Source organism: Myiozetetes cayanensis, unplaced genomic scaffold, assembly GCF_022539395.1.
Source record: "Myiozetetes cayanensis isolate MyiCay16 unplaced genomic scaffold, myiCay2020 scf31, whole genome shotgun sequence".
NCBI lineage: Eukaryota > Metazoa > Chordata > Aves > Passeriformes > Tyrannidae > Myiozetetes > Myiozetetes cayanensis.
Window position 1 is genome coordinate 5,988,189 of NW_026087533.1, and position 20,464 is coordinate 6,008,652.

General features: G+C 60.6%; 1 protein-coding gene across 1 annotated transcript; it reads right to left on the bottom strand.

Annotated features, from left to right (window-relative positions):
- Positions 1 to 230: 230 nt before the first annotated feature.
- On the bottom strand, positions 231 to 6,169 carry CSF3R (colony stimulating factor 3 receptor). The gene is made up of 16 exons (XM_050326626.1): positions 6,085 to 6,169; positions 5,214 to 5,309; positions 4,647 to 4,946; positions 4,440 to 4,563; positions 4,180 to 4,349; positions 3,458 to 3,612; positions 3,141 to 3,294; positions 2,950 to 3,032; positions 2,645 to 2,858; positions 2,289 to 2,477; positions 1,961 to 2,062; positions 1,534 to 1,680; positions 1,229 to 1,369; positions 1,019 to 1,109; positions 786 to 867; positions 231 to 608 (listed from the first exon to the last, which is right to left on the bottom strand). The coding sequence occupies exons 2-16, from the start codon at positions 5,281 to 5,283 to the stop codon at positions 231 to 233; spliced, it is 2,400 nt and encodes a 799-aa protein (XP_050182583.1). The 5' UTR covers positions 5,284 to 5,309; positions 6,085 to 6,169.
- Positions 6,170 to 20,464: the final 14,295 nt, after the last annotated feature.

A 20,464-nucleotide genomic window follows, 5' to 3' on the forward strand; every position in this document is an offset into this window, starting at 1 on the left:
GTCTGGTCCCGGTCTCTTCCCTGTCCCCGTCGCTGTTCCCATCCTCATCCCCAGCCCCAGCCCCTTCCCGGTCCAGCAGAGGCGCCCGGGTTGCTCTCAGCACGTCCCCGTTTATTGCGGAGGGGTGGCAGGAGGGGACACGCAGCGCGGGATGGAGCCGGCCAGCGGTGGGTCCCGCATCCCGGGTCTCGGCTGGCATTCCCGGTGCCGCTGCCCGGCTCCATCCCGCGCTAGTCCGCCCGGCACTCGTGCAGCTCCTCGGCCCCGCCGATGCGGAGCCCCTGCAGCAGCGGGAAGGTGGCGGGGGGCTCCTCGGGGACCCCCCAGTCCCCGCCGCCGTCCCCGCGGCCCCGCAGGTTCTCGTAGAAGCGGGGCCCGGGCTCGGGGAGCAGCCGCTGCCCCCGGTACCCCGCGCCGCCCACCCGCGCGTACTGCACGGGCTCTCCAGGGCCGTCCTGCCGCACGTAGGGCCGGGGCAGCGCCGGGGGCGCGGCGGGCGGGCCGGGGGGCTCCTTCCCCGGCGGCTTCCCCGGGGCCCCTTCCAGCACGGTGACGGTGGAGATGGAGGCAGGGCCGGGCTCCTTCGCGGAGGGGACCAGGAGCGGCTCCTGGGGACAGCGGGAGGTCACGGCCGGTGCCACCTGCCCCTGGTGCCACCTGCCCCTGGTGCCACCTGCCCCTGGTGCCACCTGCCCCTGGTGCCACCTGCCCGGTGCCACCTGCCCGGTGCCCTCGCCGTGCCCCGGCGGGGAGCAGGGCTGGGGGAGCAGCCCCCCCGGTCTCACCTGCGGCAGCACGGCCGGCACCCACTTGCCCAGGCTGCTGTTGGCAGGGTCGGGGACACTGGGCCAGAGCTGCTCCTTCACCCTGGGGACCAGGGACGAGGGTGCTCAGCCAGGGGCTGGAAGGGTGGGCTTGGGGCTGGGCTGGCTCCTGCCAAGCTCAGGGCAGGATGTCACAGCTCCCTGTCCAGGGGCTCCCGGGGCAGCCCAGCCCAGACAGAGCTCCTGGTACTCACCGCTCATTCTTCTGGAAGCAGATGAGCAACAGGATGAGCAGGAGAAAGGCCAGCCCCAGGGTCAGGAACAGGAACTGGATCTCGGTGTCATCTGGGAAGTGGGACAGGGTCACAGGGAACTGCGGTGGGCGCTGTCAGCTGCGCTGTGCCGTGAGGCCAGGGCAGGACCAGGGGTCTAGGGGTCCCCTCCCCACGTGGCTGCCCCCTCACCAAGCACTGTGGTCACCAGGGTCAGGCTGGTGCCGTTGGTGCCGCCGGCAGCCGTGGATGCCATGATGTGCACCTTGTACAGGGTCGAGGGCCTCAGCCCCCGGATGACAAAGGAGCTGACAGAGGGGCTCACGGTGGCACCTGGGGACACACAGGGCTGTGGTGGAACCTCCTCCCCGCACGGCCCCTTGGGTCTCTGCTGGCAAGACCCGACCCCTCTGAGGGCACAGGGTCTGCTATGTGCACACCCAGCACGTCGAGGCAGGATGAAGGGCAGGGTCAGTGGTGCTGCAGGTGGGACTCACTGGCCACGTCGGCAACGCTGTTGGCCCAGAAGATGGTGTAGTTGGTGATGAAGCCGTTCTGCATCTCCACAGGCAGCGGCTCCCAGCACAGCTCGGCCTCTGACTTGCTGATGCTCCTCAGGAGGAGCTTTGGGGCATGGGACGGTGCTGGAAGGAGCAGGACAAGGCACCGGGCACTGAGCAGAGCCGCTGCCTTGGGTGGGGCCTGGTATGTGTGGGGGGGGTCCCACTCCTGAGGTGGGGGCATCAGGCCCTGCCCACACTGTGGGGCAGCTGAGAACACCTTCAGACACGAGCCAAACCCAGCCCTGCAGGCTGAGCCCTTGGGCACAGCCCCTGCTGGTGCTGCGGGGGGAGTGCCTGTCCCTCGTTTTGGAAGGGCAGAGGCCCGGTGGTGGGCCCTGGGCAGCCCTGGGGGCACACGTACCCCTCTGCTGGCAGTAGGCTGCGGTGTGGGCAGGCATCCCGACGGCGTCCTTGTAGAGGGGGTACAGTGAGATGCTGTAGCGCTGGAAGGGCTCGATGCCGTCTGCAATGCAGGGCAGGGGGTGTGTTCGGGGCACTGCTGCTGAGACCCCCAGCTGTGCCGCCCCTGCCCCCCAGTGCCAGCCCGCCTTGCCCTGGGACTGCATCCAGAGGAAGGAGGGAGGGTGGGAGCGGGCTCGGGGCTGGGTTTGGTCAGGACGGCTGTCAGCCCCCTGGGACAGCCAACCAGGAGGGCAGGCACCGCCCGGCAGGGCAGGGACCCCACTCACCCTGGATGAGGGCTGCGGTGGCCGCCCCATCATGCTCCATCTGCCAGCAGGCGCTGCAGTGCCCGGGCTCCGACGTCACCCGCTGCCACTCCAGGACATAGGCGACCACGGGGGCCGGCGGTGCCTCCCAGTGCACCCTGAGGCTGCTGTTGCCCCCAGGCCCGGCCCAGAGCCCGGCCAGGGGCTCACCTGCATGGGACAGGTTGATGGGAGACAGGAGCATCCTGCATCACCCCACTGTGCCTCCCACCCCAGAGTCAGCCCTGCTCCTCGCCCTGGTTGTGCACCCCATGGCAGTCCGTTTGGGGGGAGCAGAGCCCTGGGGAGCACATGGAGGTTTTGGGCTCTGCTCTCACCTTTTCTCTCCAGGAGGACAACCTCGGTTGCTGCTGACTCTCCTGCAGCATTGTAGACGGAGAGATAGATCCTCCTGGTCCCCGCGGGCGCCGAGAAGTTGCAGTGGGTGTGGGTGGTGTTGCAGACGGTGGGGGGTTCCCTGCCCCTCCTCCTGGGGCTCAGGGTCACACGGTAGCCCAGCACTCGCCCGTTGGCCTCGTGCTGCCGTGGGGCCTGGGCACAGGGGGATGTCAGTCCCCGCGGGGATCTCAGTCCCGGGGGTGATGCCCCTGCAGTGCCCGAGTGCCCACCCATCCCTGCTCACCTTCCAGCGCAGCTGCACCTCCAGCCGCCCCCCTGCCCCGGCCGGCCGAGCCCCCCACCACGTGTCCAGCTTCCCTGAGGGGGCTGCAGAAGGAGGAGGGCGGGAGGAGCTGAGAGAGGCCAGCACGGCCATGTCCCAGCACTGTGCTGCCTGCCCGGGCAGAGGGGACCCCTGGGTGACTCCTCACCAACCTTTCTCATGGGTGGTGTAGCTCCTGCCCGGGCTCCACTCACTCCAGTAGGCCAGTGCCGAGCTCCGCCGGCACCGCATCTGGAAGTGGTACCGTGTGCCGAAGAGGAAGCCGCAGTGCTGCGCGGTGCCGGCCCGGCCCACGATGCCACTCACCTGGAGGCAGCCAGAGTGAGGGCTGTGCTGGCTCCTGCCTCAAGCAGGGGCCGGCCCTGCTGTGGGTGCAAGGGGCACCTTGTTGTCCCCCTCCCACACGAGCACCCTGCTGCTCCCACTGCTCGGAGCACAGGGAGGGTCCCACTGCCCCAGCTGCACTCACCAGCGTCCAGTCGGGCTCCTCGGGTGCCCGGTAGCGCAGCTCACACTGCAGCTCCATGTGCTCCGTGCCCCGTGCCGCCTCCCAGGCCAGGGCAACGCAGTCGGTCTGGAAGGGGATGGACTGGATGTTCCTCAGGTTTGGGGGGTCCAGCTTGGCTGGAGGAAGAGCAGGAGAGAGCTGGAGAGGTGCCTTGGCGGGCAGAGCCAGAGGCCATGGCCTCACGTGTGTCTCTGCTTAATGCCAGGAGCTGCAGCTGGGGGGCTGCAGCAAGAAATGGCAAGAAACCACCTCAAACAATTTAGGAAAAGAGCTCGTGGCAGGGAACAGGAGCTGGTGCATGCCCCAGCCATGGGAGGGCTCAGCTGGTTCCTGGGCAGTCCTTCCCTGGGCGCAGAGCAAGGAGGATAAGCTGCTCCATCTGGAAAGGCTCCTTTTATAAATAATTTATAGGCACTAGATCCATTATTAATAGACCTCCTGAATAAATGGGTAATCAATTGCTGGAGGAGCTGTGGAGTGCACCAGGTCAACTGGCAGCTCATAACCCGCCGCACGCGCTGCTCGCGTAACGCGGCGCTGGCACCGATTCATCCCGGCAGGACATCCATCACGGAACCCGCCCGGAAATCTGACCTAAAACCCCACGTGCCTTAATGGCACTTTAATACCCCTGTCACCGCTGACGAGCTTCCCTGGCCCCTGGCCCCCGTGCCGTCACTCACCCACGTCCATGGGGTCGATGCAGAGACGCTCCGACTCGGCCGTGCCCAGGGCGTTGGTGACGGACACCCAGATCTCCATTTCCCGGTACAGCTGGAGCAGCGGGCGCGGCACCGTGCAGTGGCTGTGCCCGCCTCGGGGGGTGCAGCCCGTCACCGCCTGGGCTCTGCTCCTGCGGCAGCCAGAGGAGTGGGCTCGGGGTCCCTCCACCAGGGACAAGGCTTGGTGTGGGTTTGGCAGGGGACGCGGCCTCGAGGCTTACCCGGCACACTTGAGCGCCACGCTGGTGGGGAGGTGGCTGTCGGCTCCCTGCTCCCACTGGCACGTCAGCCCGTAGTCACCGAGGTTCAGGATGCAGCTGAGGTTGAGGGGCTTCGCGGGAGGGTCTGGGGGAGAGCGGGCGGGGAAGAGCCTGAGCGAGTGCCCATCGCGGGTGGGGAGGAGGGTGACACGTGGCAGCAGCACTTACAGCCCGCCCTGATCTCGGCCATGCCCACGCGCTGCTTGGTCCCGTTCCACTCCACGCAGCACCACAGCCTGGCCTGCGTGCGGTTGAACCGGGGCAGGGTGAGGTTGGACACATCCGTGCCCCCTGGTCCCTGGTGCTGGCTCCCAGCCACGGGCTTGTTGTCCAGCATCCAGCTGATCCGGACCTTCCCCTGCTCCAAGCCCTGGCAGAGTTCCCTCCGGATGGTGCAGGTTGCTGTGACAGCCGAGCCCAGGGGCACAACGGGTGAGCCCACAGCCACCGAGGCGCACCCCAGAGTCCCTGCAGGCAGGAAAAGTGTGTCACATCCTGGGCACGGCTGTGACAGAGCCATCGCGGCTTCTCGGTGCCCAGGCAGGACAGAGGGATGAGCCTCTCCCCTTAGACGGGCCCCCCAGCCCTGGAGAGGAAGAGCGGGGCGTTGGGCAAGCTGCCGGCACGTGCCAGGCCCCATCCTGCCCGTGCCCGCTGTGCCGCTGCTCTTCCTGCCAGCCGGGATGGGCACGGGGACCACAGGCTGGGGGACAGCACAGGACGGGCCCCACTCACCGCTCGGGCAGAGCAGCAGGAGCAGGGAGAGCTGGAGCAGGGAGGGTGTCCCGGCACCGCGCCTGGCCATGGTGTCCTCCGGGGCTCTGGCATCACCTGGAACGGAGAGAGCGGCTTGTCCCGGGGGTCGGCAAGGGCTGGGGGCGAGGTGGGCTGGAGGAGCCGCGCTCCATCGTCACCGACGCTTCCCGGAGCAGAATGTCCTTTAGCTGTCAGCGCCAGCCTCTCCCCAGCCCTTCCGACACCTCCGCCCCCGCCGCCCCCGCCGGCGCCGGCAGCGCAGCGGAGCCGCTGGGACGGGGGTCCCTCCGCCTGTCGGCACCGCCGCGGCCCCGCAGCCCATCCCGGGCACTGCACCCCATGCCCGGCCGCAGCACGGGCTGATTTTATCTCCGCTATCTCCAGCCGCTGCCGGGCAGAGATTTGCGGTTTGAGGGCGGGTGAGCGCTGCGGCGGCGGAGGGCGATAAGCTGGGAGAGGGAAGCGAGTGACCGACGGCAGCTCAGCGGAGCCGGCCGGAGCCGCGGGGTCCTGCGCACGCCCCCCGCTGTCCCCCTGCCTGGGGCTGGCAATGGCCCTGCCAGCGGCGGCTGCCTCTGGCCCTGCCCGGCTCATCCTCTGCCCTGGCCGGGTCCCAGCCGTGTCCCAGGAGGGGCTGCCCATGCTGTGTCCAGCCCTGGGTGCCCACAGCTGTTCCCTCCCACCACTCAGAGCCAACATCCAGAGGGAGATGAGGGACTCGAGTGTGGAAAGCGGGACAGCAGCCACCCCTGAGCACCCAGCACCTGCGGCTGTCCCAGGCAGGGGACAGGGCAGAGCAGCCACAGACACGGTGCTCAGTGGGACCTGAGCACCACCCAATCGTCCCTACCTTGCCTCCATGCCTGCTTCTCCTCCGTACCCGGTCGCCGCTCACTGCCCGCTCCGAGCGCCGGGCTCGGGCTGCCGGTGGCTGGCCGTGCTCAGCCTGTTTGCTAACATGCTGCTTTCCCCGTTAGTTCCTCAAAACCGGGGCCGTTAATTGCTGTGACGCTCTGAAGAAGGTGATTGCAAAACACTTCCCTGAAGGCTGAGACCCCCTCGCTCGCCGCAGGCAGGAAAGCCCAGGGCACGCAGACATGCCGAGCAGTGCCAGCCCCCACCCTGCCCGCTCCAGCGGCCCGGACCGGGACCAGTTCCTCACTGCTACTGCCCTGGGGCCACCAGGCTGGGCTGGGGGACATGGTGGAGGACTTGGGGGACAGGTCCTGCATGGGGACACGGGCTAGGGATGTGGCCTCAAAAGCAGGAGGCAAACTCAGCTGTGGCTGCTGCCTGGGTGCAGCTCACATCCCCCAGCCCGTGTCTGTGTCCATGTGCATGTGGTCCAGCTTGCCCTGGAGTGAGGGGACCCACAAGATGCCCCAGGGCAGCCCCTGACCCAACCTTCCCACCAGTGCTCCCAGTGCCGACCGTTTACGCAGGTTATTCCAGCAGCTCCTCGCCCAGGGCTGACCTGAGGGCTCACTGCCCCTGCAGGGACCCCCAGGGCTGGTGGGACAGGGCTGGTGTAGGGGTAACCAGGGGTTGCCCAACCCACCACGTACTCACAGCCTTCACAACCACGGCTGCTGTTGTGCAAACTGCTGTTTACTCCAGGGTCAGGGCTGTGTTTCACCTCCACAGGACGTTACAGGGCTCACGCAGCCCCACGCTGCCAAAAACTGGGGGGCCAGCAAGCCCCCTGGGAGCAGAGTGCCCTGGGGTGGTGGGGGATCTGGCACTGCCTCCCGCAGAGCCAGGCACTGGCCAGAGGGGGGATGGCTCTGACCTCCGACCTCCCAGCTCCCACAGTCCAGGCAAAGGCGTTTTCCCCAAATCTGCCCTGCCCAGAGGGGGCTGTGCTGCTGGCAGGGGTGGGCTGGGGGCTCAGCACCCTGGGCTGGGGCACGGGGCCGATGCCCAGCGCCGGCCTGGGCCGGGGGAGCTGCCCTCGCAACATCTCCCTGGGGTGTAGCAACCCCAGCATTTCGGGAGGGAAGCGCAGGCTGTTTACCAGCAGAGCAGGAATATCCACGGGTAGCCATGGTGATGTGGGCATCTCCGTGGGAACGAGGGCGTAGCTGCAAACGCCCAGCTGGACACCAGCCTGCCACCAGTGGGGCCCCCACGGGGTCCCTGCAGTGGGATCCCACAGCCCAGCGTGGGGAGGGGACCCCACCTGCCCCCAGCCTCACCTCATCCCTGCTCCCCAGGGAAAGGGCCTGTCCCAGGAGGCTCCCAGCACTCCAATCTGCTGGGGGGCTCCCTGTGAGCAGGGATGGAGCAGACCTGCCTCCCTGACACTGCTCTCGGTTCCCGTTCAGCTCTGAGTCACCCTCACAAGCCCTGGGATGGCACAGGGGTCGAGGGAGGGTGCAGGGTCCCATCCCTGCAGAGCCCCTGCAGCCAGAACCCAGCAGCCCAGGGGCAGGAGGGTGCATGGGGAGGGGGCTGCCTGGGTGCAAAAGCCTGGCCTGAAGCCAGAGGGTTCCGGGTGAGGCCGTGGCTGTGCAGAGGCAGGTGGTGACACGGGCTGTGGGGTGGGGTAGCAGTCTGGGGGGATGGTGGGTGGGGGCTCACGAGGCAGGTTTTGGGGTGGGTGGTGGGGCAGTGAGCTCCCAGTCCATGGCACGAGAGCCTCCCAAATCCGAGGCCATGGGGCGAGGGGGAAGGTGAAAAGGGGAAGTGGCCGTGGGGCTTTTCCTGGGTTGCAGAGCGTGGGATGGGGACTGATGGCACTGGGCAAGGCCCACGGACAAGGCCAGACCCCAGGGACGGCTCTGGTCACAATCTCCAGGCAGCAGCCCCACATTCAGTGCTGGGGGGCTCTCAGCAGCCTGTGTTCCCAGTGCCCCTGACTCCATCCCTGCTGGGTGGATCATTGCTCTTAAGCAGAATAAAGTACATTCCTGGCATGTATCAGCTCCACTGGCAGCAAGAACCGGCCCCTCAAGGGATTTTCCTTTTCTTCTTTTCATTCCCTACAAAAATAAAATATTGCCAGTCATGTAAGATGCAAGATCTAAGTGCAAAAGCTGCTGCAGTCTCTAATGGATGAGGAGAGCTGGTTAATTGCTGCTCAACATGATTAATTGAAACAAACCCCCCTGCTCAGCCATCAGCAGAGGGGAGGGAGTCGAGGGCTCCCTGCCAAGCTGCCCCACGGGTGGGCAGAGAGGGTCAGGATGGGACCCTCGACTTGGGATAGCAGCACAGGGGGACACAGGGGAACACGTGGAGCCAGCATGGAGCTGCTCCAGGGACAGGAGCCCAGCTGGGACTCTCCTTTGTCTGCAGGCTCCCATCTCCCAGACACCAGGGATGCCCCGAGCTCATCCCTGCCCTCTGCCACCACCAGCTCCTCCCCAGGGAGGCGGCTGCAGATTGGAGAGGATTGATGGTGGGGGCTGAGGGGCTGACCTTGAACAGCTCCCAACACGTCCCTGCAATTAATGAGGCAGGAGGATTAATTTCTGCGTGGCAGATCTGGGGAGGCCCTGGTGGGCACGGGGAGGGGGAGGAGGGAGAGATGAGCTGCCATTATTCATCTCTAACCTGTGGGACACCAAAGGGATGCCAGGGCTCCACAGCTCTGTCTTGGCAGAGAGATCAACGGGTGCAGGGGTGAGAGGGGGAGATCTTCCATGGGCCCACCTACACCTTGCCTGTCCCTGAACTCCTGGCTCTGTTGCTCAGGTATCTGTGGCAGAGGAACCTCCCTGTGTCCCATGGCCAGCTGTGCCAGCTCCTCATCCCCTGCCATTCCTGGAAATTCCCACTCCTCTCTGCTGAGACACCCCAGAGCTCAGACCTGTGGAGCATCTTGTCCTTCTGCCATCGCTGGAAAGAAGTTTCCCTTCGATGCTGTCCCCCATCACACCACCAGGGCAGGGGGTTTGCCCCCCCACTCCCTCAGCCCCGTGCCCGCAGTGCCAGGCAGCCCCTCGGAGTCTGATCCCGCTGCCGGGGCTGCACGGCCCCTCCTGACACTTCCCAGCAATCAGGCTGCAAGCACAGCACTATTATTTTTCTGCTCTAATAAACACCTCTGACAATAATGGAAAAAAATCAGCTTTCATTGTGAGAAAAAGATACCTGGGAATTATTTACTCAGAGTCAATAGTGGCAGGTGGGGGGGCCGCCAGCCCAGGCAGGTGCCAGCAGCTGCTTGTGGCTGGAACAGTGCATGGGAAAGGGGCAAAGCCCTCTCAAATGATCCCCCCTTGCTCCTGCTCCCCCATCTCGGCCGTGCTCATCAGGGGAACCCCCCTTTCTCTGTCCATGGGGCATGCTGCCAGTGCCAGGCCCCTGGAAGGCACAGGGGGGCTCGGGGTGCTCTGTGGGGTGGGAGCCCAGCTCGGAGCTGGCACCTCTCCTCTGCCTCTGCTCAGGGCTGTGAGAGCAGAAATCCACGGGCAATTGAGCCAATCCCAAAGGCAATGAAATGTCTGCTCCAAACATCCCCGCCCAGACCCAGTGACACGAGGAAATAGGAATCCAACCAAGCAGCCTCCAGAAGTGTTTTACTCCCCATTATTTTCATTAGCTGCCTTGTAATTTGATTTGTCCCTCTCCTGCTGCTGGCTGGTTCGGTGGCCAAGGGCAGGGACAGATGAGACCCCCTCAGAGGAGCCCTGGCGGTGCTCAGGGGGGTCAGGAGTGACGGCTCCGGGGCCATGTCTGTGCCCTGCGAGAGGGGACTGAGCTCTGATCTTGCCCACATCTCCTGCCCAAAGCCCCCGAGGCTCAGGCTGTGGTTCCCAGCACTGCCAGTGCTCTGCCTGGGGGGCACAGGGTGAGGGCCCCCGGGCTGGCACCGCTCAGCATCTCCTGCCCCCGGGTGCTCCCGTGCCCCGGCTCCCACGGACGTCCTGTCCCCATTATCTGCAATTTCCTTGAAAGCTGTCAGGCCTCACCGGGGCCCCTTTGCAAATGAAGAGAGGAGGAAACAAGCAGGTCTGCATTTATCCCACTAGAAATTAATCCCCCCCTTCTTATTTAAAGGTATCAGTGAATGAGGCCAAGTTGTTAAGTGACAAAAGAAAAATGATTCTTGCCTTCCAGGGTTATTAAAATCATGTTCTACAATTTTAGCAGCCACAAGGAAGCCCAGATAATGACAGATGATGATAATCCATCTCCAGCACAGCCTGGTCTATAATGATACTGCCCATATCTCTTGTATTACCACCAATTACTCAGCGTATAATGAAAATGTACATCCATTCTGGGGAGCTGCATTTGCTGCCTCTGAATCCAATCTCTCCCTCTCCTTCTCCCAGCCCTCTCTGGCTGCAGCTGGAGCCCCTGCCGTGCCTGGCTCTGGGATCTGGGCTGGGGGAGCCTGTCCTGTGAGTGCCTCTCACCCTGCCCTGGTGTCACTGCGGGACGGGAGCGCCTGCAGAGGCCTGGCCGGGACACAGGGAGAGGCTTTGGAATGCAAACTGCAGGAGGAACAGAGAGGACACAAAGGCAAACTGCAGGAGGAACAGAGAGAACACAAAGCAAAGTGAATCCTCTCTGCTGCACCGAGGTGGCAGCTCACAGGTAACCCAGCTGGGGCCGGGGCAGCCCTCAGGAGCTCCTGGCAGCTGCCAAAATCCACTGTGAAAGTGACTGTCCGAGTGCTGAGTAGGCATAATCTTGTCCAGCACAGCCTCATCCTGCCCAGCACAGCCTCAATCCTGCCCAGCACAGCCTCAATCCTGCCCAGCACAGCACCATCCCTGGATCCCAGCCTGGAGCAGAGGTCCCATCACACCCCAGTGTCACCTCTGGACACTGGGACATGGTCACCTCCCCCCACAGCTGTGTTTGGGGTAAATGCACCTCTGAGCTCTCCCACCCCCCTCTGGAGGCAGCTGTGCCCCCCACAGCGGGACTGGCTGCAGCCACAGCAGGGCTTAATCCCATTAAATCAGAGTGGGAATCGCTCAGACCCAGAGGGGCATCTGATTGCAACTGGATCCGCTCCTGCCACAGCACCTGGAAGCTGCACAAAGCTCTCCCTGTGTAAGATTAATGTAGATATATATTTCATCTGGATTCTATTATCTTTCACTTTATTCAGGTCAAAAAGCAGGAGACAACATCTTTTAAGATGAAAACATAATCTTTTGGAAAATTGAAAATATAGATCATTGTTTGGGCAGCAGTCTGTGTGTGTGCTGCTGCCAGGGCCTCCAGCCCTGCTCCAGAGACCCCCAGCCCACACGGGGGGCAGCTCCAGGGGGGTCCCTGGAGCAAAGGAGCATCTTGTGCTGATGGAGAGGAGCTGGAGGTGGGAAAGCTCCCCAAAAAGCTTTGTGTATGTTTGTGTGTGTGCCTGCCCTTCCCAACACCCACGTGGTGAGCACGGAATCTCCCACAAAAAGAAAGACCCCACCCCAGCAGGGCCAGGCCTCCCTGTAAATGTTTTTCCTTGGGGCAGAGCTCTACAGCCAGTTAGCTCGTTAACACAGACCTCCAGCTGGCAGAACTTGCCTCGTTATTTCTTAAATTAAATGCCTTTATTTTTTCACAACTTTGTGTAATAAATCTGTGTGTGTTTAATACATAATTAAGGGCCCCTCCTGTTCTGAGCTGCTCTGGTACCGCCTTCCCCAGCACAACTTTACATGAGTCATTAAAGAACAGAGGTGCATCTATTAATTATTTCATAAATATTAACTAGCCCTTAATGGCTGGAATCCTGGAATAACAAGTTCCCAGGGAGTTAATTTTTAAAAAGGTTGTTAAGCACGCTGACCCCATGCCTTGGCTAACGGGAGCTGTGCCAGTGCCAGCTGCTGTGCTTGGTGCCCTCAACAAGATGGACTGAGCATGGACCTGGGCTCCCCTGAAACATGGCTTTAAACTGAGGGACAGTAGGCTTAGATTAGATACTGGGAAGAAATTCCTCCCTGTGAGGGTGGGCAGGCCCTGGCACAGGGTGCCCAGAGCAGCTGTGGCTGCCCCATCCCTGAAGTGTCCAAGGCCGGGTTGGACAGGGCTTCAAGCAGTGTTCCTGTCCATGGCAAGGGGGTGGAACAAGATAAATTTTAAGGTCCCTTCCAATCCAAATCACTCTGGGATTTTGCAGGTGATGCTTCGGGTGGGTGGCAGTTGCTACGAGCACAAAGGGAGTCCAGGCTCCCTCACCCAGCAGGTTGGCACCCCTCAAACAGTCCAGCTCAGGGCAGACCCTGCACAGCTCCTTAAAGCACCCTGAGCCCGCTGTCCCTCGTTCTCCCCCTGCTGCTGCAGTTATGGAATAACCATCCCTGCAGCCGGGAGCGCCGGTGCTGGATCTGTGGCTCCCCGGGCTTGTCTGTGCTTTCCTTCTCGGATAGACAGAGATGCTGCTCTTATGGGGGCAAAGTGGTGAGCCAGGACCAGCCCCATGCAGGACTCGGGCTGTGCTTCCAGAGGTGGGAGTGAGGAGGGGGATCCAGAGCCAGTTTAGGAACCCCTTCAAAAATGCACCCCCAGCCGGGGCTGCCAATGGATCTGGTGTGCAGAGGGTGAAGTGGTGATGCCTTGGAAACCTGGGATGACACTGATTCACTGGGGCAATTAAAGCCCTTTCCAGCCTTTCCTCAGTGGCATTTTGCCATTTGACTCTTCGTGAGTTACAGCACCTTTTTCTTGTGGGGAAATTTATAGCCATGAATTTTGCAGATCCCAGTAGAGCATAATTACCTTCTGAGGGGAGGCAGGAGCGCTGGGCAGCAGCTCTGTCTGCAGGGAGGGCGGTGGTGGCTCCAGCTCTGGGCAGGGGTGTCCCAGCCAGGAACCCCAGTGAACTCCCATGGGCTTCTGGAGGTGAGAAACACAGAGTCAAAACCATGGGGTTTGGCACGGTTTCACTCCACCCTGCAAATTACCTTTTGCTGAGGAAAATCCCATGGACTGAGCAGGAATTCCCTGTGGAACACCACCCTGGCATGCAGGTCTGGCAGCATCTCTGCCCCTGATCCGCTCCTGGATCCCATATCCCACATCCCAGGCATGAGCACTGCCGGGATGCAGGGAGGACATGCACTCATTTAATCAGGGTGACAGCAGCAGGGCTCCCTGACATCACTGCTCCTCTGTGTCACAGGGCATTCTTTAACACGGCTTGCCAGCAGAACAATCAGCCCTGTCGGGGGTCCAGAGGCTCTGGCTGCTCACCCACTGTGACACCCATCGCCCCTCAGCTGTCATCAGCACATGGGGCAGCATGGCTGGTGTTTGCAGAAGTGTGACATGGATGAGAAACACGTTCTTGCCTTTCAAAGGCAATCAACAGCCTCTGCTGTGCAGCTTCCCTCGGGGGACAGGGGGGGACGGGCGCTGTGGAGCCCACCCAGCCCCACAATCTATCCCTGGGGAACCAGGGCTCATCCCAGGCCTCACTGCTGGGAGAGCAGTGGCATTTGGGGAGGTCTGGGGAACCCCATTTCAGCCACCAGGAGTTAGGTGACCTGCAGGAGGGCACTGCAGGGCCCTGGCAGGGATGTCCTGGACCAGAGCAGCCCCAGCAGTATCCTGGGGCACCAGGACTGACCAGAGCCAGGACAGGACTGGGGGGCCAGTCCAAAGCACCTCCAGACACACTGAGGCTTGAAGGTGGCTGCCTGTGCTCTCCTGACCAGAGATCTGAGGCAGTTTATCAATTTATGTAGTGAGCTTTCAGCTCACCTTCAAAGCCCCTGACTCCGTGGTGAGCCCTGCTCAATTCTGCTCATGCATCTTTAATCTCGAGTAAAAAACGAGTTCTTTTGCCTTTTCTTTTCACTCTTTGGCTTCAGAGACTGAGATAACATTAAACCTCCTCCTCAGGCAGACCCAGAGGGGCAGCTGCAGCTCTGCTCCCCCAAAAGTACCACACTGCCTCGGGGACCGCGCCCAGGGGCACAAGAGAAGCACAGAGCGGGCAAAGGTGAGGGAGCAGGAGGCAGGCAGCTCCTGTGTGGTGCAGGATCATCTCCCCATCGTGGGCATTTAGGCATGTTATGGACATGAAGCACTCAGATGAGCCAGACAAGCACTTAAAGAGTGTTAAACCCACCAACGGGTCAAAATGCAACTTCAGCTCCGGCCCCAGTGGGGTCCACCCAAGGCCCTGGGATCATCAGGGAGAGCACCAGTGTCTGGCAGGAGCACAGGGATGCGCTGGTTTGTTTGGAGTTTGTTTTATTATTATTTTTTCCAAGAGGAAAAAATTGCTATGGCAACTTCTGCAACTGGGGCGCTCCTGGGAGATGGGCTGCGAGTGAGGCTTGCCACTCATCATCTGACAATGTTAATCTGCAGGATTTACATAGTAATTAATGTCAAGAGGCAATCTACAACTTGAGCAATCAGAGTTTCTGTGCATTAAGTCAGACTCTGCAGACAGCAATTCATAATTGTGGGTAAGAAAGGCATTTAACCCCTCGTGTGCTTTCCCTGGGGAGCAGGAGCTCCCTGTGCCCTGACACCCAGGTGGGGCACGGAGACCCCTGGACCTCCCCAGCCCTGACCCTGCTGAGCTCGAGGCTCTCCCAGCTGCAGCTCCCAAATCCTGCCAATTCCTCTTTGCCCTGGAACTTCCCCAGCTGTTCCCTGAGCAGACCATTCCTGCTCAGGTCGGGCCTTTCCTGCCCAAGCCACGCTGTTTTCCACGGATGCATCATTAACTCAGCACCTTCAGGATCCATCTCCAACCCAGCTGCTGTCAGCAACAACCCTCCTCCCCCAGCAGCACCAGTCACCCCAGCTTTGAGCTGAGGAGTTGCCCCAGCTCCAGGACAGCCCTCCTGTGTCCCCCATCCCACTCCAGCCATTCCCACCCCACTTCCAGGCTCTCTGGGAAAGCTGCCATGGGAGCCAGGCAGATCAGGGGAGGAGGCTTTGGGAAGGGGCAGTGAGACACCTGGAACTTGGCCCTGGAGGAGAGAATGGGGGGATCAAGAGGGGACAGGGAAGCTTTCCACCCCAACCAACCCAGTGTTGAGGGGCTGCTCCTGCCCTCTGCTGCATCCTGGGACAGGGGTCAGTCCTTGCCTCCCAGAAACCCTGAAAATCCCTGCCTCAAGCTGTTCCTGCAGCCTCCTCTGTAAAGGATAAAGCTCCACTGAATCCCAGCATCCTTTCTTCCTCCATCCTTTTGGCTGCAGCCAAAAACTTCAGAGGAGGAATAAAAAAAAAAAAAAATCTAATTGATTTCTTCCGTTCTAACAAGTCAATCATTAGGGTGGGGGTTTTTTAACGACTCATAAGCAAGCCTGACATGTCTGTTAATTAAATAGCCTTCCCAGCTCTAATCTGCTGCAAGTTAATCATTTGGGGAATTAAAAGGTGTCAGTGCTGAATTCCTCATTATTGTAAGTGCTCTCCTGCCCTTGCTGGCAGGAGGAGTTGGGAACTGAGCTTGGGGCAAGGAGGGGACTGAGCCCCAAACACCCCAAGTCCTGAACACCCCAAACCTGCCCACTCAACCCAGACCTTCCTCCTACCCAGCCCACCCATGTCCCCAGCCCAGCAGCCCTGCCAAGGTGCAGAGCTCCTGCCACAGGCTGCCCCAGATGGAATGGGACATAACCAGGGGAACAAAGGGGTCCTTTTGGCTTTTGAGAGCAAGGTTGGTGCCTCTGCTCAGGCTGTTCTGAGTAGCATCAAAATTAACATTGATGAAGCCCCCCAATTTAATTTATTGCCTCAGTGCACACTCCCCATGACCAGCCACGTGCTGAGCGATGGCACAGGATGGAAGAGGGTCCTTCCTGACCACATGGGAGAAGCTGTGGGGAAAAAACCTGTGGAAAGCAAATAAAGAAAAATTTCTCCTTCTTCTGGAAATTGTCCTGTTGTGGGTCAAGACCTTCAGGTTTAAAAAGCCTCCTGCAGAGTGTCAGCAGGCCAAAGGCTGCGCTGCTCACGCAGAGGTCAGAGGATTTACAAGCCCACTAGAGGCTCCTGTGCATTAAATCATGATTATAAACTCCTCAGAGCCAGTTCTCCTGCCCCCAGAAGATCCTGGCTCAGCCCTATTGTGCCTTTGCCTTCCCAGCTGCTCATCCAACAGCAAATATGGATTTCTTGCATTTCCTGCCTTTCTCACCATTTTATTAAGCTAAACAACAAGGGGGCAAACAGGATAACTCTGGTGGTGAATGAAAGACGCAGCTTCATGCTGCTGTGTGTGTTGTATTAATCACTTAGTGACACGTTGGCTACCGGCCTGATGCAAGATAACGAGAGGTAATTATTTACCAAAATTAGGAGGTGGGCAGATTGCCAGTTGTTTACAGGAGCCGTGGCCATGAGGGCAGCCAGGAAAACTGCCTTTTCCAGAGATCAAAGCTTGTTTTAAAACAATGGATTCAATTATGGACCAAAGGCTGAGCTCTGAGCAGGAGCGGGGCATGAACTGAATGTTCACGGGGTCCCTGCCCCAGCTGCAGGGAAGTATTGGAGCATGGACAGGACTTTCACCCAGCAGGGAATATGGGAACATGCCCTGAGCCCACTTGGCCCCTCAGGGTGCTGGAGATGCTGCTCAGGCTGTCTGGAGCATTCCCAGACACCGAGGTCCAGGGAGTGCAGGAAGGGAGAGGCTGCAGCACCCTGGGCACAGCCCATCCTGCTTCCCTCATCCCCAGGGGCAGCCCTGCTCCACTGCCTCTCTGGAGAGTGATCCCAGCCACGGGAAGTGTTTCCTCCCCACATCCCCGTGCCCAGCACACGACACTCACCAGTGCTGCAGCTTCTCCAGGGCCAGGGCAGGAGGAAGAGGAGGCAGCAAGAGCAGCTCAGGGGAAACCCTGGGCTTCTCAGTGGCAGAATTTAAAGGCTTCTCCCCCACCCATTCAGGTGTTTCACTGGCAGCAGCTGCAGCACCATGCACAGGTGAGAGAGGCTGATGAGTGAGTGGCGGCTGGAAATGAGCATCCTGCATCCTGCACCCTGCATCCTGCTGTGTGTGCTCCCTGCATCCTGCTGTGTGTGCTCCCTGCCCAGGCTTCCCAGGGAAGTCCTGCTTCTTGTCACACCAACACACGCGTGGCAGGGTGCACTGCCCGTTGGGTGGCACAGAGGAGGGCAAAGGGCAGGGGAAGCTGTGACACAGAGCTGGGCTCTGTCCCTCTGGGCCGCCCAGGATCCCCGGGTGCCACCGGCGGGGCACAGCCCGGCTGGTCCCCCAGAGGGGACCGTGGTGCCCCGTGGCCCTGCTGAGCACCGCGTGGCAGCGCTGGCTTTGGCCATGCTGGGAGCCACACGTGCCAGGAGCCACACGTGCCAGGAGCCAACGTGCCTGGCCACGTGCCCACCGGCACACGCGGCGTCAGCGCGGTCAGGAAACCTCCCCGCCCTCCCCATGCGCTGGACCCGCAGGGAGCACTCGATATTTCTCCCTCGTAGATACAACTGACGTGGGCAGAAAATATCAGCTGCCATTTGGCGAGGGGGGCAGAGGCCAACTCCATTAAAGCTGCTGGAATTGGTACATTTGACACGACACTGGCTATAACTTAAAGCCAGAGTATGAATAATAGAGCTCTGCACTCAGACCTGCAAGAGAAATATATCTGATTGTTGGAGCGCCTGCTGCACAGAAACAATCCCAAATCAATCCCTGTGTGTCTGGCGCCCGGGCAGGGCCCGGCCAGGCTGCAGCCTTCCTTCCCTCCCTCCTCTGCAGCTCCTGCCCCTGGACAAAGAACCACCGGCTCCTCTCGCCCCTGATTGATCGCTGTGTCCTAATCCAATTTGCACATTATTAGAAGTAATGTCTGTGCTGGAGGCAGAGCTGGGGGCTGTGGGAAGATGCTGTGCCACTGCACAGCAGTGGAGGGGGCAGAAGAGAGAGAGGTGGAAAAGGATGCTGGAAGCAGTGGGACAATTCCTTGGCCCCCTGAGGGAGCCCTTGGGCAGCAGCTGGGGATGTGTCCCAGGGACATCCCGCTGGGAACCAGGGACAGGGGGCTGCACCCGAGGGGTGACAGTTCAGAATAGGAAGGGTTAGTTTGGGGATAATCTGTGCCTTTGGATTTTGGAGCCTCCACGTGTTTGCAGGTGTCCTGCAGAAGTGCTGAGCAAAAGCGTCCTGCCCACCAACATCTCAGCGAGGGCTGGAAGACGGGGGGCTGCTCATTTACAGGGCCCTGGGCTTGGCACGACCCGGGACTGGAGCGCAGCTGGGAGCAGAGGAGCATCCTTATGCAGGGGAGGAGGACAAGCAAAACATCCCTCGGTGGGAGGGAAATGTGGGAGGGCACCAGGGTTCCCGCCGGAATTCTCAGGCTCAGCCGCTGCGCCTGGCACGGTGGATCCCTGGTTAATCCTCTCATTACCGAGGTGCTTAAGGAGGGATTACAGCACTGGGCTTGTGGAGGGTTCCCCGGCTGGGGACCCCCGTTCTCGTGGTGAGGGGGTCCCCAGGGTGAGGGGTTCCCATGTGCCACCTGTGATCATTGATGCTCCTGCTGGTTTTCACAGCAGGAGACAGGACTGACCCATCTTGTAAAATGCCTTTGTCAGAGGAGCTAGGAACCTTTCAGGAGTAAGGGTGGAATCAGAACGGACCAGGGTGGTGAAAAGCACACGATATTTATTCACTGTGGTGAGAAGTTAAAGCTTGGCACCCACCCCATCCCCTCAGGCTGGGCCTGGGCAGTGCCGGGGGGCGGTAGCAGAGCAGAGGGGGCACAAACACTTCCATCACCTCTGAGCCAGCTCCTGCTGGTGACACTCCTGAGGCAGAGGAATAGGCACAGATTGACCTAAAACTAATATTGCTTGAAAAGTGGCTTTCAAACCACCCCCAAACACCAGGTTTTCCATGCTGCAGATGAACTGGCAGAATCCCTGACATCTCCCTAATTCACCATCCCTTCCCCTGCGGACTGGGAGCCTTCAAGGGGCACCGGGCCTGGGCTGCCCGTTCCCCAGCAGTCAGCAGGGCTGGAAACACTGGGTAACCAGGAATGTACAGTCTGTGTTCATTATCGCCGAGCTCCGGCGGCTGCAGGGCCCGGAGCCGCAGCCAGGGAGCACGATTGCCGCGCTGAGCTGCTCATCGATTGCCGCGCTGAGCCGCTCATCGCCCGCGCTCCGGCAGGATGCAGCGAGCGAGCCCAGCCCAGCGGGGTCCATCCCGTGTCACCCAGCCCCGGAGCCCGGCCGGCAGCCCCGGGGTCAGCACAGCCCCCCAGCACGGGGTCTGCGAGCGCCGGGACCCCCAGGAGCAGCTCGGGCAGGGAGGGTGACCTTCAACCGAACGAGGCACCTCCCGACGCGCCCCCGGCCCCTGCGCCCTCCCAGCCCCTTCCAGCGAAATTCTCCAGGAGTAATTGCAAAATCCTCTGGTGCATCACACGCGGCCTGCGATGTTATTAACTCGGCAGCCAGGAGCTGGCAGGAAAGCAATCGGGCTGTTTCCCCAAGACTGAGCCGGGGATAATTGAGCTGAATGGGAAGGAATCGCTGCTCTTTGTTAGGGGATGATCTTCCAGCCCTTCTCCATACTGATCTCATTTCGGGTTATTCAAACAGACTTTTGAATTAAGAGATAAAGTTGTTTCAAAAGACTCCGAAGCTCTTAGAAAAACTTGGAAAATCTTTCTGTTTACACTTAACCCTTCTCCTGGTGTCAGGGCTTAAGCTCTGCAATGTGTGAACACCTTGAGTGGAGAGATGCCCCCAGAGTGGGATTTGAGCTCAGCCCAACACCCTGACACCCCTATTGCAGCCCCCCAGCCCCTGGGCTGGCTCTCTGTGGGCGCAGGTCGATGAGGGGCTGCGGGGTCTCAGCCCCGAGAGATGTGGGTCAGGTGAAACACAAACCCTGCCCATCCCATTCCATCCCTCCATCCCAGGGGCAGCCCTGTCCCAGGCAGGGGGAGCTCAGTGAGGGATCCATGGAGCTCACATTATGGAAAGTACAACGAGCTGGCAGAAAATCAATGCTGAGATATGGCCAGCTGTACTCCTTCCCTTAACTAGCTCCTTTAGGACTGTTTTAAGATGCTATTATGTAAGGTTAGGGAGGTCAAGTACACAACACAATACTGCTGAAAATTAACTACACCATGTAATACTGCTGAAAATTAAGCACACAGTGTAATATTGCTGAAAAGTTCCCTGTTTGGGCTGTTTTGCCCCAATAACGGAGCCTCCTCCCTGGAATTTGTCCGAGCTGTGAGTTAGCTCATCCCAAATGCAGCAGAATACGGGGTTCTCCTTCCATCCAAGCTCCAAGACATCAAAACCCCACAAAAATG

Bases quoted from the DNA above. Each gene is read 5' to 3' on its own strand.
- CSF3R (XM_050326626.1), bottom strand. From the start codon at position 5,283: ATGGCCAGGCGCGGTGCCGGGACACCCTCCCTGCTCCAGCTCTCCCTG. The intron at 3,613-4,179 runs GTGAGTGACGGC...CTCTTCCTCCAG, and splicing joins CATCGACCCCATGGACGTGG to CCAAGCTGGACCCCCCAAAC. The intron at 1,110-1,228 runs GTGAGGGGGCAG...CCCACTTCCCAG, and splicing joins CCTGGTGACCACAGTGCTTG to ATGACACCGAGATCCAGTTC.